This window comes from Bactrocera neohumeralis, unplaced genomic scaffold (assembly GCF_024586455.1).
Source record: "Bactrocera neohumeralis isolate Rockhampton unplaced genomic scaffold, APGP_CSIRO_Bneo_wtdbg2-racon-allhic-juicebox.fasta_v2 cluster09, whole genome shotgun sequence".
NCBI lineage: Eukaryota > Metazoa > Arthropoda > Insecta > Diptera > Tephritidae > Bactrocera > Bactrocera neohumeralis.
In genome coordinates, this window is record NW_026089622.1 from 35,160,524 (window position 1) to 35,187,704 (window position 27,181).

The 27,181-nt window shown below is 36.6% G+C and overlaps 2 protein-coding genes and 1 pseudogene across 5 annotated transcripts in view; 2 read left to right on the forward strand and 1 right to left on the reverse strand.

The window, feature by feature from the left end:
- Window positions 1-27,181, forward strand: part of LOC126764078 (craniofacial development protein 2-like) — a 379,198-nt gene that overhangs the window by 77,208 nt on the left and 274,809 nt on the right. The window lies entirely within an intron of this gene.
- On the reverse strand, window positions 2,385-26,998 carry LOC126764117 (calcium/calmodulin-dependent protein kinase kinase 1). 3 transcript variants are annotated; one of them, XM_050481914.1, is made up of 6 exons: window positions 26,795-26,998; window positions 25,253-25,440; window positions 7,418-7,651; window positions 4,249-4,529; window positions 3,344-3,487; window positions 2,507-2,600 (listed from the first exon to the last, which is right to left on the reverse strand). In XM_050481914.1, the coding sequence occupies exons 1-5, from the start codon at window positions 26,925-26,927 to the stop codon at window positions 3,367-3,369; spliced, it is 957 nt and encodes a 318-aa protein (XP_050337871.1). In that variant the 5' UTR covers window positions 26,928-26,998; the 3' UTR covers window positions 2,507-2,600; window positions 3,344-3,366. The 3 variants fall into 3 exon arrangements, with proteins under 3 accessions (XP_050337872.1, XP_050337871.1, XP_050337873.1); XM_050481915.1 differs by lacking the exon at window positions 3,344-3,487 and having other exon boundaries at window positions 2,385-2,600; window positions 26,795-26,976; XM_050481916.1 differs by lacking the exons at window positions 2,507-2,600; window positions 3,344-3,487 and adding an exon at window positions 3,696-4,042 and having other exon boundaries at window positions 26,795-26,991.
- LOC126764796 (small nucleolar RNA U3) lies at window positions 5,449-5,651 on the forward strand (annotated as a pseudogene).

Consider the following 27,181-nt stretch of genomic DNA (forward strand, 5'->3'; position numbering starts at 1 on the left):
TTAAGGTACCACCACTTACGCTAGCAAATAAAAACACTGACTGGGAATACTTTAAGGAAATGCTATCGAATGTTAAAAATCACGCAAAAAAAGTTGCAAATTCCGAGCTAGATAATGAAATCATGAATTTGACAAACACAATTCAATATGCAGCCTGGAGTAGTACCCCAATTAAAAGAAATGTTACGGCAGGTCATAAGTACCTGTATACCAAAGAAAAAATTGTAAAAAACTTACCAATAATATATAGGCATTTAAAAATATACATCTCAGCAATTATCTGAAAAGCTTACCTAATGACCATAGGAATGATTACTCAATTTGGAAGTGTACAAACAAAATTTTCTCAACACGTAACTCAGCATCATCCCGTCAGAAAAGCAGACCAGTCATGTGTCAAGAGCGATATAGAAAAGCAAATGTTTTATCTTAAAGGTGTCTTTAAACCAATATAGCAGAAATTGAACTTCATACTTACGAGAATTACAGCAAAATTCGTCTAATAACTAACGATGAGGTATGTGCAGAAATAAAAAAGCTGAGGTCTAAAAAACCACCCAGGTTTGACCTTATTACCAGCGAAATATTAAAACTGCTTCCTCAAAACATTAAAAGTAAAACTACTGTCATAATGAACGCTGCTATTAATTTACCATACGTATCTACAGGGTTGTCCGGGAAGTAACAGGACTGAGTCGATGTAAAAAAATTTATTGAACCAATCATCACAATTCTAAAAAAATTTTCAAAATGCGTTGGGATGCCGGTCTTGGTTGGGTCGTGGTGCAACTTCCAACCGGCAGCGATGTCTTGTCGGACCCGATTGACCCTTTCTTTGAGTCTCTTGAGAACTTCCACGTAAAACTTGGGATTAACGGTTGTCCAAAAAAGACAATATGCATGGTTTTCTCTTTGTATTCGCTCATTCATTAGCGACCTATTCCCGGTCCGCCAAAAAAGCCTGGTGCCACCGAAACACACCACTTCTTGCTAAAGCATCATCTGGTTAAGCCTGCTTGATCCTGTCAAACGTCTGTGAAGTAGATTTACCGCGTTTCACACAGAATTTAATCGCGTACCTCTGCTCTAACGAACGCTGCATTTTCGGCTTGCACAACTCATAAAAACACGTCGAGCGAAAAGGTTTGTCCTGACTCTCCAGGTGCTCCGAGACAACAGACCAGCCGCTCGTTCGTTAGCTAGGAACCCTCTCTACCGAATCCAATCGGTGTGCGCACGCTCCGAAGTACAGTCACGGTGGGAGAAAGTCCTGTTACTTTCCGGACAAACTCTGTATTTACTGGAAAACTGCAGAGGTGATTAAGTTCAATAAACCTGGTAAGCCAGCGCATGGCATTACTTCGTATCGGCCCATATCTCTCCTGCAAATATTTTCAAATCTTTTGGAGAAACTACTTGCTGTGCGTCTTAACAACATAATTTAACCCTTTGCACTCCGCTGATCCCTCTCAGTGTACATCGTAAAATTACTAAGAGATATATACAAGAAATGTCGGCGGGTCAAGAACGCACCCATCCACAACTTCTGGGGACAATAGATTAGATAATAAATTGTATGTTCCAGATGTGGGACAAAGAAAACGATACTCTATGTTATGTTCTCACAAGAAAACATCTGGTGGCAGGCCACAAACAAATTATTATTGTGAAACGTGCACCAACCAGCCCGGACTGTTTTAAAATGTATCATACCTTACAAAATTATAAACAATAAAATATTGTTTTTTTTTTTGTTTTACAAATAAACATACCTCGATCCCAACCAATTCATATCAGTCTAATATCGTTAAACTATGTTAAGTAGTTCTCAAATTATAATAAGAAACGTCCAAAATCGTGCGGAGTGCAAAGAATTAAGCTAAGCTCAGAATTAACTATCAGTGCTAAAAATCGATTCGCAGTGTTAAAGTTTGCAAATACATAATGCTGAGCTACAACCACAAAATTTACCTAGCACCATAAAATATATTACAGTGCATATCTTCTGTCGTCTTTTGAACTTTTATTTTACATTTATGGTACAGTAAGTAATAATCCTGTATATTTGTTCATTCTGAAATTTGCTGCAGAGTGTTTCAAAATTAAGTTGTCGTAATTTCACGATAATTATTTGAAAGGCAAGCCTGAAATTGTACAAAGTTGGTTTATTTGGAATTATCCGCACATAGTACAAATAGCAAGGAAGTATCCGTATTTAAATTCAATTAAAGAAATTTGATATACGCAACCACCTGAAACAGGCCCAGCAAGTATAATAGAATTTAGCAAAATTACTTACTCCATAAAAAAAGTATCTGAAAAATATCTGGTGTACCGCACCAATTATAAATTGACCTGCATTTTTATTAGACTTAAAAAATGAATTATGGGATAGTAATAATTTATTGTAAAAAATCACAATAAGCTACTTTCTCACATTTGCATTGTTAATGTGTTTAAGTTTGGATCAAAAAGTTCTAAATGTGTACAACACAACTTTTTATATGTGCATATGTAATAATTAGAGTTGTCATTAATGTATAAGATTTTCAAATTCTGGTTCCGTAAGTGATGGTAGTTTTTCATAATCATCCATGTCACTAGAATTAAAAATAATAAGTATGAACTTAATTAGTTATATGAATAACATTTATAGCTTAGAGAATAATAAAATTATATTTAATATAATAAATTAAATCTTTTAATTCTAAGTTCGGTAAGCTAAATTGGTAATAGGTAAAACTTTGATACGACAGAAAAATGTTATGATGAGATTGTTAAAATAACGTCAAACATCTTGGTAATTTTAACTCTGGGTTATGGCTAAAACAGATATAAAAGTAAAAATAAGCTTTAAATTAAAAAATGATATAGGTTTCATCAACTTTTTCATAAGTAAATTTATATAAAAACTGATTAAAATTAAATTCATGAAACCGGATGTACATTTTTTTTTTACGAAATAATAGATGTTCGGGTTAGTTGATATAAAACATTAAACATATGTATGTATATTGATATATATGTACTTATATATATATACGACTGTTAGACAAAATCAATTACATAGTCACCTCTAGTCAAGTCAAGGTAAACTCGGCACTAAATAATACATTATTTTAAATTAGCATAATATATTTACATTATAAACTAACACATTTTGAGTAAAAAACATGTAATAAACAGACAATGGTAAAAATGAAGTAGGTTTTACGTTTAACTATGGCTACGAACGCTTTTATGTTTTATGATACGCAAAATTCAACGAAGGCTGTTATTTACAATACTTTTTTGTACTACTATCTTATAATACTAGCCCTGATTGACTACACATTAGACTCACAATTGATCAAACATCGGAATATTCTACCCATTATTGTTGTCCATATAATATCCCACAATTAATTTTGGAGAATGCTGTAGTGGGAGCTGAGGCAATAGAACTTGGAGAAGTCTATATCTGAAATGTTCCAGTACAAACCATTGCCTGTCATATTAATAAATGTTCTTCTGAATTTCCAAATCAGACCATGATTTTTATAGATATATAAGTGATAATAAAATAATTATATTTGAAATTAGTTGTTATCTACAAGTAATAATCCTGTGTTTTTGTAGGGGTGCTAATAGTAGGATTTTTAAAAAGCATTTCAGTATTTCCTTATACGACGAATGGTTTAGATAAGGCTGCACGATTAGCTGTTTTCTAATGTAAATGGGATCACCATCAATTTATTTATCAATGCAGTATTACAAGTAAGTATATAATATTATATCATATAAAATGTATTCAGCGGTAAAAAACTTATTCGCCTGGTTAGCGACCACGAAGAGAGAATTCGCTGCATATTCGAAAAGGTTAATAAAAATCTATAAGTTTTTATTATACATATTTAAGCTCGTATAAATACAATTAGTCTGTATTAGAAATAGTCTCATCGACTATATTTAGATTCCGGTTTATTTGAAAATATATACATTCTGCTCACAAGGCATAATCTACATACATATGTATGTAAGTGGATAAAGTTTGCCATTATTTCTGAAATAAAAATCAAAAACATATAAAATAAGATACAAAAAATTTAATATATCTTCATTTCCACTTGTTTCATTCATATAAGGAGAGCAAGAAAAAAAGTAAAGAAACTGTCTCCAGGAAACAAAGGTGTCTAAATATATATTCATTTATCACAGGAATCTATCATGCAAAATATGAATACGAAATAAATAAAAAAATATACTTACTGCTGTGTGTATGACCCAGGAGCAGAATTAGAGCGCCCAGCTCGAAAAAATTGTTCATAACGAGTTATATCACGTGGATGCGACTCATGCAAAATTTCGCTAACATACGGATTTCCAAAGGAGTGATTTTTGAGCATTGTTTTAATTAAAATCAGTGTGTCTAGTTTTGGAATACTTTGCACAACTGTACTGATGTCTTCTTCACTAACCTTGACCAAGTCACAGTTCTCACTCACATTTGCTAATGGATGCAAACCACCTTTAGTTATCCAAGTATGTTCCTGAAACCCATATACATATGTATATTCATATATACACAGTGAACAAAGTAAAAATGGGACACCCCAATAAAAATCAATCCTTTTTTTTCGCAAATTTTCTTATGTTAAATCATTTTCGGTATTTTCTTACAAAAATTTGGTTTATAGCAGAACAAAAGTCACAAAAAGCAAAATTCCAAACTTTGTACATAACTCTGGAAAATTCAACAAAATTTGAAAAATAGTCTATGAAAATTTTCAAATTTTAAAAAAATTTGTTTGGAAATATTTTAAGTATGTAGTTTTGTAGCCTATTCAATTTAATTTTCTTAATATTAAAGCAAGCTTTAAGTAGCTAATGGTTACCATTGATTTCAACCCTTTTTGAAGTTATACTTCTTATACGAGTTCGGAAAAGGTTGCGATAGATTCAGGTTGCGCAACCTTGCTCAATATGAATCTACGAAACCTTGTCTGCGAAGATATTCGAGCAGCAAGCGAAGCGGTGACAATCGGCGATCGTTTGTTCGTTTCTTTCGGCACAGCTCGGCTTTTCTACCAACAACACAATGTTGCCATGCTTATGCTGTTGTTGTTTTTGTAGAAAAATGTTTCAATTTTTGGTTGGTGACATATTCAATTAAAAATAAATTCTGTTGGGATTCGAACCTACGTGCTCGTCGTAACTTTTCAAGCGCTTACCACCAACACCACCATTGACACTTGTATTGCGTTGTCCTAATCCTGGTTTGGTTATGCATGAAAGAAATATACAATGGATCGCCGATTGTTACCTCTTTCCTTGCTGCTGCTGCGCATATGTATGTTTGTATGCTTGTGCATTATTGAAGTTATGCTTCTTTTTCTTTCATTTCTGAGAATTCTCAACTATTTTGCGTATATTTTGGTTGAAATACTCTGCGTTGACAGTTAAAAAATTAAGGCTATACTTTACAGGATCATTTCTGTAGTTAGTCTTCATTTACATTTTTTGGAAATCGACCCGCGATGACGAGGTATATCGTTTTATCTGACAGCGTGAGGTTTATGAACTTCATTTCTAATATTGTGTTGTGACATATTAGAAATGATGTTTCTTCGAAAATCGCTCGCTTACAACGGATAAAACGACTTCTGAGTGGTGATTTTAATGAATAAATTCCAAGGTTTTACGCAAAAATAATGCAGTCAGTAAATACAGTACGCTTATGTATGCTTGCGCATTATTTTTCTTTCGTTTGTCTTTCATTTTTGCGAATTCTCAACTATTTTATGTGACTTTATTTCTTTCGTATTTCTTTTTTTTTTGTGCAAATTCTTTGAATTTCTGAACGCGCACATGCGTATACATACATTCATATGAGCATGTGCAGATACACAAGATAAGATAGAAAGATGTATGCCTTTTAACATCGTATACTATATTAATAAATATTTTTCGTACTAATAGAAATTAAATTTATCACAGCAATATTATGTATATGTATGTATATTAGGTTTATTGCTGTGATAAATTTAATTTCTATTAGTAAGAAAAATATTTATTAGTATAGTATTACGATGTTAAAATGCAAAAATTAAAGACTAAGTCCGTCGAGATTCGAACCTGCGTTCACATTGTGACTTTTTATGTGCTTACCACCAACACCACTATTGACACTTTCGTGGCGTTGTCTTAAGTATGGTTTGGTTATGCATGTAAGAAATATACGATGGTTCAAATAATTTTGTTTAAGTATAGAAGTATGCTTTTGTAGAACATTTGCTTTCGCAAACATACAGACAAATGTGCAAACGACATAATATATGTATGATTGTTTCGCATTTTGCTTCTACGCCGGTCAAATTTTTATACAAAAATCGACTGAAATGCATGAGAAAATAAAATGGACAACTAGGGCAAATAATTTTAAAAAAATGTATTGATAATTAAATATAAATGAAAATACATGTAAATTTATTTAAATTTATTAAAAAACTTATTTAAATTTATTAAGGAACTTATTTAAATTTATTGAAAAACTGCAAAGAAATATAAAAAGAAAATTCATTTTACATTGGCCGAGTTTTGTGCGCAATACAAATGCAACGCCAATAATGAATACAAGAAATTGACTAAACACCATGATATAAGATATACAAATTATAATATGACAACCCAATTCGAAGAGTACAAAAGAGAGATGGTTACGCTGCATATTCCCTTCCGCAACGAAGAGACAGAACTACTTTCCGAGTCAAAATTCCTTCATTTAGACTTTGCTTTATAAAATGTGCATAATGAATTTAAATGTTCTAGTTTTCTTTCATACAAAATGATATGCATTTCTGAATCTCACTAAGAAGTTTAACTTCTTCCGTGCGTAGGGACTCCACGCACCTTTTTTTTGTCTAAGGTGTAGCTCATTTTCTTCTATTGGGGTACTCACAACCCGTCGTAACGCATCGTAAAATCGTAAAATTATAAATTTGTTGTTGGATTTCATACAAAAATGAGTTTACACATTTACAATTCCCAATGCTATGTTTTCGAATCGTTATAACTTATAACTTTATGAGACTTGTGAAAACCCTATGTATAAAATTTATATTGATCGTACTTTGAAAAAAATGAGATACACCTTAAATAAAAAGATTGCCAAAAATTAACGGTAGCCATTAGCGACTTGAAACTAACATTTTATTAATATTAAATTGTTGGATATTCCTAAGTAATGTGCAAAGTCTGGGGTTTTTTTTATGGTTTTTGTTGTACTACAAATCATATTTTTTTAAAAATAATCAATAATCAAAAAAAATATTGATTTTTATTGGAGTGTCCCAGTTTTTATTTTGTTCACTGTATATATACAATAACTCAACATTCGATAATTTTATTATTCATTGAAAATTATAAAAATTGTACTAACTTTTAATTGCTGTAAAGAAATTCTGGAGTCAGGATTTTTTGCTAACATTCTACGAATGCAGTCCTGAAGTTGTTCACTAATTTTTGGCTCTTCGAAGAGCACAAGCGGGTCTAATTTAATTTTTTCATATAAAATTGGAATAGAATTTGCAATAAATGGTACGTTTCCATAGACCAGAGCGTAAAGGGTCACACCCAAAGACCAAATGTCGGCAGCTTTCCCACAAAATAAATGCTGAAATGAAATAAGCAAACGACAGTGGGTTAAAATTTGGGTTACATTATGTTAAGAATCTCCCAATTTGGGGTTCAGATGAATATGGGTTTATAAAAACAGTTGTTCTCTCTTATTATTAATACATATATGTATGTATGTATACTGCTTTGCTAGAAACTGAATATTTTATTTATTAACAAAAATTCGTTAATTATAAAACCAAATGTGAACTTTATACTTTCAGTCCAGTTCCTTTCCTAATTGCTAGCTCTTTAAATTGACTGAAAACACCGCAACACAATCGACGGGTTTTTCCTCTATTAATAACACACTTTTTTTGCCACATGAAAAACGACTTTTCTCGGAATTTGATAAAATCGACGCGGATGATCTCTATTTCTAACAAGACGGTGCGCCGCCTTTGTTTCACATATAAACATGGACACATGGCGTGCAAAGTTTGCCGACTCGTTAATTTCGAGAGATTTACGCTCATCAACCGTCAACGCTCGGGGAGCTCGAAGACAACGTTTAGCGCACTATATCCGAAAAGCTAAATAAAAGAACTAAGTAAACCTTATTTATGAGTTCACAAGCATTCATCCTTACTTTTTGGAGCACTGAATCTTTTTAATTTAGTTCAAGAATTTAGACTTAAAAGTCCACTAATAAGCAAATATTTGAACCTACCTGCTGTAACCTTTTTGATTTATAAAACTCTTCGTACTCAGTGTTAAGCAAAAGCTACATAACTTTCGTATGCGTACGTTTGTCAAATGAGTAGAATGCACACGCTTTTATAGAATAAGAACCCTTTGGATTCGAATACGCATTAAAGTTTCAACTCTCATGAGTGAGCTTGCGCAAAATAAATAAAAAATATCCCATACTTGCCAATAGCAATAATATAATTGTTTGTTACCTTAGGTAATATTCATACATTTCAGTAATATAAATAAACCTGCAATAAAAACTCTTCAGGACAGTAGAGTTCTCCTCGAAAATAAGAAACCTCTCCAGCCAGGAAAACGGCACAACCGAGATTGCTAAAAGAGGGAAACATCACGCATCGTGGGATACACCAGAAAACGATGTAATATAGTAAATCCAGACTTATAGGCATTCCTGGAGTCTGTAGGTGGTAGGGCTCTCTTATTATTCTCCAAGCTTGGTCGGTGTTAGGACTTTCTCGTGCTCATTCAAGGTGCGATGAGGCAGGACAATAACCAGATTGCTTACTGGAAAAGACAAAATTGACACCCAACTCCAAAACCAAGGCCCTGCAAAAATGCAAAAAACATTACAGCATTTCTCTTTTAGCAGACATGAGGATGGAGAATGCTATAGGCGTGAAAATTACAAACAATCCGCCGCTTTTGGGTGAATGGGGAACTAAAAAACTTTGGCAAAACTCTCGATGTCGTTACCACGGTTTTCGCACATGAGTTAATTGATCAATTAACCGGCCTCTGCTTGATTAAAGCACTAATTTAGATGGAATTAGTATACGAAAAAAATGTTATCAAATAAATTCTTACTCGAATATAAATCGAGTTGCAACTCGGATGTAACACTGCTGGTTATAACATAAGTAAGCTGATCTTAAATCGGGCCTATCGTTAATGGAGCAGTCGGCTGTGCGAAGGCATAAAATCAAATAGATAACGTACCTCGTGGTGAATATTTTGTAAACAAATATGCGGAACGGCAAAAATTAAATAGTTTGAGGTTGAAGAGCCAAATGCACATTTCCCACGATCTAATGCGAAGGTTTTCGTGTTTATACCAGAAAGAAGCGTTTAGTGCCAAACGGAACGGATGGCATACTTCCCGTTCTACTGCAGAATGGTTAAAATTATTGTCTCATCGTAATTGCCTATGGCTTTTAGCGTAAACACCAAGAAGATGGCGTGAGGACACTGATATTTTCTTCTCGAAAGCAGGAAACTGTTCCTTTCCAAAATCTTATAGACCGATGGAAAGGATCTGCGATAATCTAATCAAACGACAAATCCACTCAACAGTTTGGACTTCAGGCAGCACCTGTATGCCAGAGGTAAATCAGTTGACATCGATCTACACGAAGTTGTTTGGAGAATCTAAAGTTTCTGTGACAAAGGACAACTGAACCCAGCGATCTTCATTGCCGTAAAAGGTGCCTTTAATAAAGCTAATACGAGTGCACTGATATCATCTACTGATTATTTTGATATTAACTAGAGCCTGCTAGATTAGTTAAGTTATATGGTAATCAAAAAACAACCCATTATATAAGAGTAAAATATACACAATTCCCACGACAGCCGGTTCTACGGACCGGAATTGATCCGGCTTTTATCGAGCCAAGGGCTATTTTTTCGGCAATCTAAAAAAAACAAAACAAAAATACAAAAGTAGCTCACCAGATCACTGTGGCAGCTACTTAGTATGGATGTATCTAATCCCACTGCTTAAGAGCACCTTGATCGATGAAATAATATTTCTACTAGGCAGGGAGAGACTAGAGAGGTTAAGCTCGGGCGTAACTGAACATTTTATATTCTTACAACTTGCAGCAATCAAAGCCGGCGAAATTCCTACATATGCTGCTGCAGAGATATTAGTTTTATTCACCTAACGGTTGTGTAAGTTAATGGTAGAGAACCCTCAACTTAATTGTTCACAAGTCAAATTTATTCTGCCCTTTCCTTCCAATCTCACGATCAATCAACCAAGCATTTTACGAATATACCGATTGACGCATTGCGGGTTGAATTGGATTAGTGAGCGAGGCAACAATTATTTCCTTACTTCTTAAGCGCCGCATTGCGGTTAGAGCGCGATGTATTGATACTCCATCGGATCAAGGCATCGTTGTTGTTGTGAGATTCTGATCTTTCCTTCCAATCTCACGATCAACCAACCAAGCATTTTACAAATATACCGATTGACGCATTGCGGGTTGAATTGGATTAGTGAGCGAGGCAACAATTATTTCCTGTTGTTGTGAGAGCGCATGCGCTGTGTGGTGATGATTCTCATTATCCGGTGAAATATCGAGCCGCTCACTGCAGTCAAGGAAATTGCAGATGGAGCTACACTTGCTATCTTAACTTGTATAAAGTTGGAGTATAAAGTCATTATATATTCTTCGGAATTCTTCGTCGTGCGCAATCAAAAATTTTTCGTACAATCTCCGGAGCACCATGGTATATCCGAAATGAGAACATTTAACCCGACTTAAGAATTCCAGACGTACGAACTGAAATAGAGCAACGAAGCGCGAAATATGCATTGACTCTCGGTTCACCCAAACCAAATAGCAAGATCGTTATTGCGTGTGAACAGGAGCTCAAGGTTACGTAGAAACGGCTTACAAGCCCATATATTTTAGGCCCAGTTTAAAAAATAATCACCCATTTAGGGTGTAAATTAAGTATAGTAATTTAAGATTCTCAAACTTATTGTTAGACTCTTAAGTAGGGTAGATTCAATAAATAATAGTAAAGTTAATAAAAAAAAAAACGGTTGTACGTATCAGCTAAAACGAGTGGAGACTTGCTCGACCGTTTTCGTGCAAATTCGGTACAACATTCCTCCGCATTCCCATGTTACAGTTTAAAAAATTAGACCAATATAACAAAATTTTAAACTCCATCTGATTCATTCAGTTTTTAGTAGACAAATCAAACCATATTATATTATCCGGCTAAAACTTTGTGCGAATATCGTCTTTGAGGTAAGTTAAACAATTGCCTAGATCGACCTAGTTATTCAAGCACGCGGATACCGGAAATGTAGAGGTTTTGCGGAATGCATTGGGTCAATATTTCCCTTAGCCCCATCATGAAAAAATTTTGATAAATAAAGAAAGTAATTTAATTTTTTCCCATGTTTTTTACATAAATTTTGTAACTACGTCGTCAATAAATTATAAAAAATACAGGGCCAGGCGTTTTGTAAACATTAAAAAAAAATTAAGCAAATAGGTTGAGTAGTTCGACCGGAAACATGTCCGCTAGTTTAAAAAAGTGTGTTTTGAGAAAAACGCCTTTAAAGTTTGAGGTGCGCACTCCGAGAGCTCCGAACGTCGAGCGGTATTATTATTTTTGGGCCTTTTTCGAAACCTTCCACTGGTAAAGTGGGTTTCTATATTAATTTTAAGGGTATAAGGGAACAGTAAATGCAAAAAAAAAAAATGTTTGAAAAAAGATTACCCTACTGACCACTTAATAATATATAATAATACCAAAACTTTAAATGGCTCCTCTAGTATGGAGCTCTGTGTAGCCAAAAATAATCCGTTTAAAGGCGAGCTAAAATGAGAAGGCGAAACATCCACAGGGTTGTGTGCTGGTTGTGGGACACGCCACGTAAAAACCACCCCGAACGAAAAGAAGAAAATAGCTTCGGATGAGAAACCCTCCTCCCTTCTGATGACGACCACTGCAACCCAGTAAGGATTACGATTTAAGGGCATGCATCTGGAATGTCCGTTCCTCTAACTGTGAATTTGCCACAGCCCAGTTGGTTGATATTTTCGAGCGAAGAAAGGCTGATATCACCGCCGTTAAAGAAGAGCAATGGACGAGGTAAAGTCTGAGTCGAAAATGTCCTTGTGGCATTGTGACGGGGCCATAAGCAACATCAAAAATCCAGTGTGGTGTTCGTGGTGAGAGAGAGACTCCGTCGTCAAGTACCGGCATTCAAGCCGGTGGATGAACGTCTAGCCACAATCCGCATCAAAGCGAAGTTTTTTAACATATGCTGATTTGCCCACCTATGAGAACCTCCCCCGCCACGATGTCAAAATCGACTTTAACGCCACGGTGGGCAAAGAATATATCATTGGCATAACAGTCGTTAAATTCAGCCTCCATGATCAAACATGAGTTTAGGCTGATCGACTTCACAGCGGCCCGAAATATGTTAATTTGTAGTACTAGATTTCAGCATAGGAAAATCGGATCGAAAAGCCACCAACAAGACCGATCATGTTGTTATAGACGGAAAACACGTCTCCAGAGTTTTGGACTTGCTTACGCTGGACTCAGACCACTATCTTGTTGCACCGAAGATACGCACCGGCCTCTGTGCAGCAAAAAACGCACGTCAACAAACACAAGGAAGGTTCGACGTCGAAAAGCTGCAATCACAACAGACAGCCGAGAGATATTCTACCCGACTTGCAGACAAAAAAAGAGTGAACCAAATGTATGAACAGCTTCACAAGCTCATCGACGAGGGTAGTACCATGAAGAACTTCGAATAGCAATTACCCGTCAACAACAAAAAAGTGGCGAGGGCCGATGTATTGCCGACTGAACTATTCAAATACGGCGGAGAAGAACTTACAAGGAGCATGCATCAGCTTCATGGTAGAATATGGTTGGACGAAAGCATGCCCAACTACCGTGGGATAAGCCTCCTCAACGTCGTATATAAGGTTCTATGGAGCGTATTGTGTGATAGATTAAGGCCCACCGTTAACAAATTGATTGGACCTTATCGGTGTGGCTATAGGCCTGGAACATCAAAACAAGACACGTGAAAATATTATCGACTCCCACCAACTCTTCGTCGATTTCAAAGGTGCTTTTGGCAGTGTACAGTTGCTGGCGCACGCCGATAACATCGATATCATTGGTCTCAACAACCACAGAATGGATAAGGAAGCGAAGCAAATGGGTCTTATAGTGAACAAGGGCAAGACAAAATATCTCCTGTCATCAAACAAACAGTCGTCGCACTCGCGATTAAGCTCCCACGTCACTGTTGACAGTCATAACTTCGAATTCGTAGATAATTTCGTCTATCTTGGAACCAGTATTAACACCAGCAGCAACGACAGCCTCAATATTCAACGCAGAATAACTCTTGCCCACAGGTGCTACTTCAGAATGAGTAGGCAAATGGGAACTAAAGTCCCCTCTAGACGAACAAAAACCAAACTCCATAAGTCACTCAGTATTCCCGTCCTCCTATATGATACAGAGGCATGGACGATGACAACATCTGATGAGTTGATGTTACGAGTTTTCGAGAGAAAGATTCTGTGAAAGATTTATAGAGTCCTTTGCGCATTAGCCACAGCGAATATCGCATTCTATGCAAGGATGAGTTGTATGAGACGACGACATTGACATAGTTCAGCGAATCAAGAGACAGCGGCTGCGCTGGCTTGGTCATGTCGTACTTATGGACGAAAATACCACGGCGCCACGTTGCGAAAAGAAAAAACGACTGACGCGCTGTTGTTAACTCGACTATAATCGCTTAAGGGGTGTCAACGCCAGAAGAAAGAAGAAGAAGAAGTGTGTCGGAATACGCGTCGCCAGTTGTGTTAGTTACAAAGAAAAAAGAAGCAAAACGATTTCGTGGTAATTTTTGCAAGATGAACAAATCTATGGACAATTTTCCAATTACCGTGGTGCACAGCGTTAGACAGATTACAGCGTGCAAGGGTCTTGTGAAGTCAATGAAAAGTGTTCATGCTATAATATAGATATTTGTTCACGATCTATTGTTTTAAATATAATATATTACATAATTTTTTGTTAAACAATTGAAATTTTTCATGTATTCTTCACACTAAAAAAACTGAAAAGTATGTGACACAACGCGGAAAATATTCACTTTTAATAATCTTCAAATAAAATTGTTTTCATATCAATATTCCAAAGATATTGATTTTTGTCCCCCCTTCCACTGTTAAAACGTATGGCACATCCATCATTACTAGTGCTCTGTAAAAAATTTTTGCAAAATTTTATAAAAATACGTAATGAGATATACTTCTAGTTATATTGCTTATTTGTTTGTTAATCTCTGATTGACGAGTTTTCATCCCAAGGTGGCATACTTCTATATTATCGTCTCTCCGTTTTGATCAATTATATATACAAGTATGTATATAAAGATATATGTTAGGTGGTTATAAAAAAGGTTTTTCAGGTAAGAGCCCTTGAATGTAACGGCTTTATATTTTAGAAAAATTTGTATCTCATATCTAATTACTTCAACACACATATTTTCGTGATCCTAAACGTTTAAAAGATATTAACGGATAAAATTTGATTATTTTAAAGACAAAAAAATCCTATGAATTTTATAACTTATCGAAAATACATTATTATAAATCGGAAAAATCCTTATTTGTAGAAAATTTACTGCTCTACAAATTTTTTTATTTTTTGTTGTTTTTTTTACAGGCGTAAATCTTATATATAAAAATGAATCGCAAAATGTGTTGCTAAGCGCATAACTCAACAACGCCTGGACCAATTGTGCCTATTCTTTTTTCTATATATTCGTTGAGGTTCAAAAATGGCTTTTATGGCAAGAAAAAATCGAATAATTGCCGGAAAACCCCTAAAAACAGCCCTTTTCTTTTTCCCATACAAACGAATAAATGTTTGTTTGTTAGTAACGCTAATGTTCGAGAACGGCTGAACCAATCTGGATGAAATTATCAGAGGTTGTTCGATGTGGTTCAAAAATAAAAAAAAACTGTATGCTTTTCGTGAGGAAAGTCGGAAAATTGGATAATTCCAAAAATTAACTTTTTTCATAGAAAATTTTTTTTTTTAAATTTTTTTTGCTTTCCTTTTCACTTATTTGAATCGTTCAAATTTGTCGTTTACTTTTTTTATTCAAGCTATTCAAAAAAAAAAAAAATTGAAAGTTATTCAGTGAAAACGTTATGTGTGAATTTGTTACGATGCCACGAAGAGGTCGCGCTAATATCACTCGACGTTCTTTTTGGCGTCAACATACATTGGCAGCCCAAGGCACATGACCGTGTACTCCCAGGATGCGATAACATACTTGCGTAATTATGGAACGCGGTCAATCAGCAAGCGATCGTCACGATGTCACAGCACGACTTTTCAAACAACAGTTACGATGTTTGATGGACTTTATCTTGAAGTAAAGTATATGTATGTAGTGCTAGATGTACTCTGTTGAGTGGCAAAAGAGAGATTTGCCGCACGCACACATTCTCCTTTGGATGGTGGAAGGAAAAAATCAAAAAAATGATGAAATCGTTTCTGTGGAAATTCCTGATGCAGAGAAAAATCAGTATTATACGAAGTGATGAAAACCAATATGGTTCATGGACCTCGCGGACACCACAATCCCACTTCGGTTTGTATGTCTGACACATTCTTCTTTGGATGGTGGATGGTGGTTACACCAGATCAAATAGATGAAATCATTTCTGCGGAAATTCCTGAGGCAGAGAATGATCCAGTATTATACGAAGTGATGAAAACCAATATGGTTCATGGACCTTGCGGACACCACCATCCCACTTCGGTTTGTATGTCTGACAACAAATGCACGAAACACTATTCACGTGCTTTTTTTTCGGAACCATAAACTAGAAATGGTGGATATCCACTCTATCGGCGTCGCTCACCAGACGACAATGGTAGAACATTCAGCATTCAATTTAGAAGAGTGAAAACCGATGGATCGTACTACATTCACCATTATTGTCTAATTCATATTCAAAACTCATATCAATGTTGAGTATTGCAGTTTGGTGTAATCAATCAAATACGTTTGTAAGTACGTCACCAAAGGAAGCAACATGGCAGTTATTGGTCTGGAACGATGCGGTCAATACGTGACCTGATATAAAGCGCTTTCTTGGGTATTTACTTTTGCAATTCATGAACGTTTTCCGACTGTTGTGCGTCTCGCAGTTAATTTGGAGAATGGTCAAAGAGTATATTTCAACCCAGAGAATACAGTACAGCCAGTGGAAACACCGCCAACAGCAAAATTAACATTTACGAGTTTTGCTCAACTTTCGTCAGTGATCCGTTTGCGAATACATTGCTATATTCGGAAATACCTTGATATTATACCAGGAATGCATCGCCGAAGAAATAGTTACGCAGAAAGCAAGGTCAACTAGTAAATGAACATCCAGGTGTGTTATCAACTAATGCATTAAGACGAATTTACACAATCCACCCGAAAAACGACGATTGTTTCTACCTTCGGTTGCTATTGATTAATGTACGCGGTTCAACTTCATTTGAGTCACATATACGGTGTGTGCAAGTTTTGGAGAAGTAAGCCAGCAATTACAATTGCTGGAACATCAAATCAAATAATCATTGGAATGCAAATGAAGTTCGCACACGTTTCGCGAGAATCCTCTCGACATATCAGCCTTCAAATCCGCGTCAATTATGGGATACGAACAAAAATGACATTGCTGAAGACATTTTACATCGTCTGCGCTAAAAATTGGAAAAGGGTCAATTCCGGTGGTTTGATATCAATTCCATCCGCCGTTTATCAATTCGCAAAAGATGAACTCATCACGAATGATCGGACATTGGCCAAATTAACATAACTAAGATTTCTGAAGTGCATGCGGAATTTTAGCTGCCAAAAATACCGATGTTGTTAACTTAAACTGGAAGATTCAATGTCAAATTCCGGGAGACCTGCGCTCATATAAATCGATCGATCGTCTTGATAATGAACACGACGCCGTGAATTATCCAGTGGAATTTCTAAATTCTTTGGAGAGGCTTGATATGCCATCGCATCATTTGCGTCTCAAAGTTGGATCTGTTATTATTATGTTTCGCAATCTTCATGCGCCGAAACTGTGTAATGGAACCCGACTGATTGTGATGCACCTATCGAATACAACGGGCAGAATGCTTGATTCTTCGAATTCCTTTGAATTCTAACGATTTTCCATTTCAGTTCAAACGTTTTCCGTTTCCAATGAAAATTGCAGTTGAGATGACAATCAACAGAACACAAGGATAGTCGCATAGCGTGAGGCATAAATTTGGAAATGCAATGTTTTTCACACGGCCAGATATACGTGGCGTGCTCACGAGTTGGAAAACCATCTTTTCTGCACACCGGAACAGAAACCAAAAAATGTTGTTTAACAAGCTGCGTTACATTGAAAAAAAAAAAAATGAAATGATAAATTTAACTTTCTTTTCATTTCAAAACACATAATTTCACGCAGGTCAACGGCTGCGGGGTCAACTAGTTTTCTATAAAACTATATTAAACTATGACCTTTGCAACTTTAAATTATGTTTTTTCATAGAGTTATAAAACTCAAAAGAAAAAAAAAACAAGTTTGCCTTAAAGCAGTCAAAGTCAGTTCAACCGTTAATAACTATTAAACGGTTAAATTTACGAAAAAACCGCAAGAGACCATTTTGTAGAGCAATCAATTTCAATATCAGAAATATGTTTCCATGTAGTTGAAAGCGAGATACAAATTTTTTTATTTGATTATAATTAAAAAATATAAAACCGTTAGACGGAGGACCTTCCCGCTACAATTAAGAGCTCATACTTGTAGAAACTTTTGTAGGATTGTCTATGAAACATTTTTTCAGAGTACCAAGCGAAAAAAACATGATTTTTCTGATTCACCCTAATATATGTACATATATCCCCATATCTATCCGGATTAGTTTTAAGTGATACAAAGAACCGTTAGGTGAACAAAACTATTATACTCTGTACCAACATCTTGCAAGAGTATAACAATATTTTTAACTAAGTACGTTAAATGCACTTCTTTTTACAAAATTTTATAAAAATAAAATCTGATTAACTTTGTTACTTTTTATACTCTTGCAACTTGTTGTTACAGAGTATTATAGCTTTGTTCACCTAACGGTTATACGTATGACATAAAACTAAGCGAGATAGATAACCCTATATCTACATCTATATACATATATAAATGATCAGGAAGACGGAAAAAATAGAAATCCGGGTGACTGTTTGTATGGCCGTCCGTCCGTCCGTGCCAGCTGGAACTTGAGTAAGAATAGAGATATCTTGATGAAACTTGGTAGTGGGTTCAACAGTACAAACAAAATTATGAGTTTGTAGATTAAGATATAAAACTATAATTTAGTAAAGGGGATTGCAGTGGAAAATAAGTTTTATGTACATATGTATCTCCGAAATTTCTAAAGCTAAAAGAAATTTCTAAAGCTAAAAGGATGGAGTCATGTGTAGAAGTTCACGCAAGTGAGGAAAGTTCTCTGATCGCCATTCACTTGGGAGTGGCCAGAAACGATTCTTTTACACATGGCTCAAGCAGCTCACTACTTTCGGTCTTTGACCAAGTATCCTTTGGGTAGCCTAAGAACATCCGTTCGAAGGCGAGCTAAAGTGAGAAGGCGAAACATTCCCTACAAGGGTTGTGCGCTGGGTTTGGGACCCGCCGTGTAAAAAAACACCCCCAGTGAAGAGCTATAACCAGCCTCGGATGAAAGACCCCCTTTTGATGACGACCATGGCAAACGAAATAAGGACTACGAATTGAGGGCATGCACCTGGAATGTCCAGTCCCTTAATTGGGAAGGTACCGCTGCCCAGCTGGTTGATGTCCTCGTAAAAACAAAGGCTGACTTCACCGCCGTCCAAGAAATGCGATGGACGGGACAAGGACAGAGACGACTAGGTCCTTGTGACATTTGCTACAGTGGCCATATAAAGGAGCGCAAATTTGGTGTAGGATTCGTGGTGGGAGAGAGACTCCGTCGCCGAGTACTATCATTCACTGCGGTGAATGAACGTCTAGCCACAATCCGCATCAAAGCGAGGTTCTTCAACATATCGCTGATTTGCGCCCACGCCCGAACGAAAGAGAAGGACGATGTGACCAAAGATGCCTTTTATGAGTGCTTGGAGCGCACTTATGAAGGCTGCCCCCGCCACGATGCCAAAATCGTGCTTGGCGACTTTAACGCCAGGGTGGGCAAAGAAGGTGTCTTTGGCACTACGGTCGGTAAATTCGGCCTCCACGACGAAACATCCCCTAATGGATTGAGGCTGATTGACTTCGCCGGGGCCCGAAATATGGTTATCTGTAGTACCAGATTCCAGCATAAGAAGATTCATCAAGCTACCTGGCTGTCTCCGGATCGAAAAACTACCAACCAGATCGATCATGTTGTGATAGACGGAAGACATGTCTCCAGTGTTTTAGATGTGCGTGCGCTCCGAGGTCCTAACATTGACTCGGACCACTATCTTTTTGCAGTTAAGATTCGCACCCGCCTCTGTGCAGCAAAAAACGCGCGCCACCAAACACAAGGAAGGTTCGACGTCGAGAAGCTGCAATCACAACAGACAGCCGAACGATTTTCTACTCGGCTTGCACTCCTGCTCTCTGAGAGCACTCGTCAACAACTCGGTATAAGGGAATTGTGGGACGGCATTTCAAACTCCTTACGTACAGTTGCAACCGAAACCATTGGTTTTCGGAAAGTGCAAAAGAACAGCTGGTACGACGAGGAGTGCCGTGTCGCAGCGGAGAGAAAAGAGGCTGGCGACCTCGCAACGTTACGATCGACCACTACACGTGCGGGATGGAATAGATACCGAGAGTTGAAGAGGGAAGCGAGACGCATTTGTAGACAGAAGAAGAAAGAGGCTGAAATGCGTGAGTACGAAGAGCTTGATAAGCTGGCCGACAGGGGTAATGCTCGAAAATTCTACGAAAAAATGCGGCGGCTTACGGAAGGTTTCAAGACCGGAGCGTATTCCTGTAAAACCCCCAAAGGTGATCTAGTCACTGATGCCCAGAGCATAGTTAAATTACGGAGGGAACACTTCTCCAGCCTGCTGAATGGCAGTGAACGCACAACACCAGGAGAAGGAGAACCCGATTCCCCAATCGATGACGATGGAGCAGACGTTCCATTACCGGACCATGAAGAAGTTCGAATAGCAATTGCCCGCCTGAAGAACAACAAAGCGGCAGGGGCCGACGGATTGCCGGCCGAGCTATTCAAACACGGCGGCGAAGAACTGATAAGGTGCATGCATCAGCTTCTTTGTAAAATATGGTCGGGCGAAAGCATGCCCAACGATTGGAATTTAAGTGTGCTATGCCCAATCCATAAAACAGGAGACCCCACAATCTGCGCCAACTACCGTGGGATTAGCCTCCTCAACATCGCATATAAGGTTCTATCGAGCGAAAGATTAAAGCCCACCGTCAACAAACTGATTGGACCTTATCAGTGTGGCTTTAGACCTGGCAAATCGACAACCGACCAGATATTCATCATGCGCCAAATCTTGGAAAAGACCGGTGAAAAGAGAATCGACACACACCACCTCTTCGTCGATTTCAAAGCTACTTTCGACAGCACGAAAAGGAGCTGCCTTTATGCCGCGATGTCTGAATTTGGTATCCCCGCAAAACTAATACGGCTGTGTAAACTGACGTTGAGTAACACCAAAAGCTCCGTCAGGATCGGGAAGGACCTCTCCGAGCCGTTCGATACCAAACGAGGTTTCAGACAAGGCGATTCCCTATCGTGCGACTTTTTCAACCAGTCGTCGCATTCGCGACTTGGCTCTCACGTCACTGTTGACAGTCATAACTTTGAAGTCGTAGATAATTTCGTCTATCTTGGAACCAGCGTAAACACCACCAACAATGTCAGCCTAGAAATCCAACGCAGGATAACTCTTGCCAACAGGTGCTACTTCGGACTGAGTAGGCAATTGAGAAGCAAAGTCCTCTCTCGACAAACAAAAACCAAACTCTATAAGTCACTCATAATTCCCGTCCTGCTGTATGGTGCAGAGTCTTGGACGATGTCAACAACGGATGAGTCGACGTTGCGAGTTTTCGAGAGAAAAGTTCTGCGAAAGATTTATGGTCTTTTGCGCGTTAGCCAGAACGATGAGCTGTACGAGATATACGACAACATCGACATAGTTCAGCGAATTAAAAGACAGCGGCTACGCTGGCTAGGTCATGTTGTCCGGATGGACGAAAACACTCCAGCTCTGAAAATATTCGACGCAGTACCCGCCGGGGGAAGCAGAGGAAGAGGAAGACCTTCACTCCATTGGAAGGACCAAGTGGAGAAGGACCTGGCTTCGCTTAGAATATCCAATTGGCGCCTCGTAGCGAAAAGAAGAAACGACTGGCGCACTGTTGTTAACTCGGCTATAATCGCTTAAGCGGTTTCTACGCCAATTAAGAAGAAGAAGAAGAAGAAGAAGAAGAAAAGAACCAAATTTACTTAGCAATATTATAAGAACTCCTACCAACAGTGTGAAAATAGATGAAATCGGGATATAACTCCGCTTACTCCTCATATAACGGTACTGTTCAAAATTACTAAACGCCAGAGACATTAAATTTTACGACCAAGTGGTATGAGGTGGCTTTATTGGAACCGGTGTGAAAATGGGACGATGGGCGTGGACCCACCCACAATGAAATTGAGAGGGTGTGTTTTACTTATAACAGTGTATCTTTGTGCCTAAAATAGATAAATTTTAGCGAAAACTTGATATTGCCCTTATATAACTAATATCAGGATTTTCGAACATCCGGCTGACTTTCCTCTATATGATTGGTTTTTTAGTATGTGGCATATTAATAGTATGTGATATTTGGGAAAATAGATAATATCGGGTCGATGCTCCCACAAATTCCCATATACTACATACAAGTAAATCGTTTTCGTTTTTCGAACAAACCGTATGTGACTGTCAGCATATGAGTTATATATAGCATACATATGTACGTGTATCACAGAAATAAGTATGCACTATATATTGGCGTAGAAAAAGTCAAATTATTTGCAAAATAAATAGTATATATTTTTGGTTTTTTTCCAAAAACAACTACTCATAATATTGCCCTCACGAATATGACAAATTGATATCATTGACATATTCCGTTATTAAAAAGCGTTAGATTTTCTCTGTAAAAAGCGAAAATCATGTCACATAAATAAGTGTGCAATTTACCATTTCAGTATTGTTTCGATTGATACACAGTGTTTATACGTTTTGAAGCAATACGTATTGTTTTTTATACTCTCGCAACAATGTTGCTAAGGAGAGTATTATAGTTTTGTTCACATAACGGTTGTTTGTAAGTCCTAAAACTAAAAGAGTCAGATATAGGGTTATATATACCAAACTGATCAGGGTGACGAGTAGAGTCGAAATCCGGATGTCTGTCTGTCCGTCCGTCCGTCTGTCCGTCCGTCCGTGCAAGCTGTAACTTGAGTAAAAATTGAGATATCATGATGAAACTTGGTACACGTATTCCTTGGCTCCATAAGAAGGTTAAGTTCGAAGATGGGCAAAATCGGCCCACTGCCACGCCCACAAAATGGCGGAAACCGAAAACCTATAAAGTGTCATAACTAAGCCATAAATAAAGATATTAAAGTGAAATTTGGCACAAAGGATCGCATTAGGGAGGGGCATATTTGGACGTAATTTTTTTGGAAAAGTGGGCGTGGCCCCGCCCCCTACCAAGTTTTTTGTACATATCTCTGAAACTACTACAGCTATGTCAACCAAACTCTATAGAGTCGTTTCCTTCAGGCATATACAGTTCAAAAATGGAAGAAATCGGATAATAACCACGCCCTCCTCCCATACAAAGGTTATGTTGAAAATCACTAAAAGTGCGTTAACCGACTAACAAAAAACGTCAGAAACACTAAATTTTACGGAAGAAATTGCAGAAGGAAGCTGCACCCAGGCTTGTTTTAAAAATTGAAAATGGGCGTGGCCTCGCCCACTTATGGACCAAAAACCATATCTCAGGAACTACTAGACCGATTTCAATGAAATTCGGTTTATAATATTTTCTTAACACCCTGATGACATGTACGAAATATGGGTGAAATCGGTTCACAAGCACGCCTTCTTCCAATATAACGCTATTTTGAATTCCATCTTATGCCTTTTCTGTATAATACGAGTATATACATTAGGAACCAATGATGATAGCGGAATAAAACTTTCCAAAAATACGGTATTTGAAAAATATGTAAATGACGGATAATGAAATCTCGATTATCACTTTATCATGCGAGAGTATAAAATGTTCGGTGACTCCCGAACTTAGCTCTTCCTTACTTGTTTTTTATAAAATAATAATTTTCCGAAGTTTTCATTAAATTTCATCGTTAATTGCAATTACATTTTGATCATGGAGCCGCCCGTCAAGGAACTATCACGAAATTTGAAAGGTGCTATTATAAAACTATATAAAGAAAACAAACGTCAGAGGCAAATTGGAAAACTAATAAATAAAAGTAATTCTAATATTGAAAAAATAGTAGAAAAATACAAAAAAGAGGTCAATACAAAAAATAAGGAAAGATCTGGACGACAACAAACATTTGATTCCAAGTATCGGTGCATTATCACACACAAGATACAAGCTAAACTGAAGAAAAGTGCTCCAAAAGTGCGTACTGAAATTAAAAATGAGACCAGTAAAACCTGCCATCCCCAAACTAATCGTCAAGTGCTGTATGATACAGGTTCCCATGGTCGTAATGTCCGTAAAAAGCCATTCATAAGCAACATTAACAGACAAAAAAGATTAAACTTTGTGAAAGCACGAAAGTAAACATAGAATTCTGGAATTCTGTTATTTTCTCAGATGAAAGTAATTATACATTTTTGGATCAGATGGACGTGAAAAAGTATGGAGAAAAGTAAATACAGAGCTTGATTCACGGAATATGGCTGCCTTGGTAAAACATGTTGGTAGGTCGCTCATGGTTTGGGGGTGTATGGCACCAACTGGTGTAAGGAATCTTGTATTCATTGAGCATAAAATAAACAAATATTATTACCTTAATATATTATTATCGAATTTAAACGATAGTGCGGCCAAATTGGGACTTGAAGGATCATTTGTCTTCCAACATGGCAATGATCCAAAACACTCCGCTCACATTGTTAAGGAATTGCTACTTTACAAGGCATCCAAACAATTAAAAACACCAGCCCAATTTCTTGATGTGAACCCTATCGAACATTTGGGTCATTTTATAGAGAGAAATATCAGAAGACACCAAATAACCCGCAAAGAATTTTTGATATCTGCTTTAATCGAAGAGTGGGGCAAGATTCCAACTTCAGTGACCCAAAAACTGGTAAAGTCCATGCCATCCGGATTGAATGCAATAAAAAAATTCAAAAGCTATCCAATAAAATATTAACAGCCCATCAAAGCTCAAAAATAAAACCGTTGGAACTTTTTCTTTTGAATGTATTACTATTGCGTACATACTTCAGTGATGTAATTTTTAGCTATTTAAGCCTTTTTTTCTCTAATTTGAAAAATTATTAATTTAAGTTTCTGTTTTTTGCTATTGCTTTTAACTAAAATATGAAATAACTGAAAAAAATAAAAAAATGGATATTATTATTAGTTCTGCGGCATTTTTTTCTGAAAACAAAACGGATAAACACAGTGCATACTTATTTTTGTGATGCACTGTATATATAAAATCGCTTGGATTTCGATCCTCTAGTTGACGTTTTACACCTTAAAGTATTTCTCTGGCTTTGATTATTGCAAGTTGCAAGAGTATAAAATGTTCGATTGCACTCGAACTTAGCCCTTCCTTACTTGTTAATTTATATTTTTGTTATATGTGACCTGATCTACGAAAAGGGGTCTTAGGTGTCAAAAACAAGGAGAACAATTAATGAGATAACAAGAAACTGACGATTATTTTTAACAGCTTTTCCCAGAAAACTAGTTTTCGCACGTTAGCCTCCTTTTCGTAGACCAGGCCACATATAGTATTTTTCATATGATAAAAATTGTCTTACTCGACCGAGTTTTAGTGATTCTGGTGCTCTAAATGCTGGAGTGCCTGCCGTACTCCCGCTACTTATCATTGCATCTTCACCGAAAAATTCGTTACAGACCCCTAAATCGGCAATTTTAATGCGCCCGCATTCAGTGAGCAACAGATTTTCGGGTTTCAAATCACCATGGATAATGTGTTGATAGTGTACTGAAAAAGGGAAAAGAAAATAACATTACTTAGATATAATATTATTGAATTAAAATATTTGTGTGCTAAAAATTAACATGTTATTCTAATATACGCTTGTGCTCTTATAATTAAGTATTTGTTACAATATTAAAAAAACATTTTTTTTATGTAACGTCATTGATAATGCGCGAGCAAAAAGTTCTTTTAACATAGAAACTTTGGCGATTTACATCGGATTAAATATTTTCATTTCGGAGAGTTTTTATCAAACTTCCATTTCTTTCTAATAAAAGTGTGGCCACAGAATTACCTCATTTTGTTTGAAAAAGGTAAATTGAATTTTCTTCGAATACAAGAAGAACACAAGCGTAACTTCAAGCGAAAGAAAGGTAATATGGGAATGTTTTCAAAATTAGCCAATGTTTTGGACATTTTGGTATTTTCCCGTGGTAAAATTAAACACGCTGTTCAATATGAAAACTTTGTAAAGAAAGACCACCCGTTCTGATGATAAGTTGGTTAGGCTTTGCTCAGATAAATTTTTAACTTAACAGAAATCAGGGCTTAATTAGAGAAGTAAAATAGTGTACAAATATCAGCGCAAACTGTAGGAAAACTGCAACGACTACAAGAAAATTCATTGAATGAACTCAATGATTACGTTCCTGCAGCCCAACCGACGCGAGGGACGTATACGCGTAAGTGCGGAATTAGCCGAGTCATGAAAGGCAATAGAGTTTTTTAAGCGTAGTGATCTAAGTCTGCTCAGCTACAGCTACAAAAACCTCAACAGCTAAGATTTAAAATGTGTTATAACCAATTGGTACGACTAAATTTATCGAGGGGAAAACAATACTATATACTTAATCTACTTAATTTCGAAAAGTGAGTCAGATAAATCAAATGTACAGAAATGTGAATTAAAATCATGACTTATGGGAATACATGGGTTTCACAGTTTCAAAAAATTGAATTTTTTTTATTTAATTATTAATTTATTAATTCTATGCCATCTCTAGATTATTGTCCGAAATTTTCAAGTTGATCCGACTAACAGTTTCGGAGATACAGCCTTGAAAAGGTGGACGCTCGAGGTCAGGTATAGGCTCTCTTAAAACTTTAAACGCGTTTTTCTCAAAACTATGTTTTCAAAGTCGGTTGTCAAAATTTCTCGCGAACTACTCAACCGATCTTGATGAAATTTTATACAGGTCTTCGAGATATCATTTATAAGGTCTTGAACTAAGGATTTTTTTTTTAATTACAACTATTTAAAAATAAAAATGTCGAGAAATTTTCATCCAAATTTGCATTTTTTATAAAAACGTCTGCCAAAAATCCAATTTTCATTTTTTTTTCCTTCGTCCAATACCTAGATTATTGTCTTTACTAAAACACGTATTTTTTATTTTTATTTCAGATGATCCTGAAAGAAGTTCTGCTGACAACGCGGATGCACCTGTTTTCCGAGGGACTGCCGGAAATGGCGTCGTAATGACTGCCATTTTGATATTTTTTTTGAAAGTTTTACAAAACGTTTATTAAATATGAGTTTTTTAAATAAAGAAAAATTTCATTAAAATATTTCATTTTTTATATGTAAAAAAAAAAATACTGAAAAAAGGCCGTTTTTTGCCCGAGGAAACCCATGTAACCCCTTATGCGACGGTATGGTTTGCTTAGTTCAAAATTTGATCTACGAAATTTTTACAGGAAAGATCTAAACTGTCTCGAAAAGCGAACAGGGATATTAAATTTA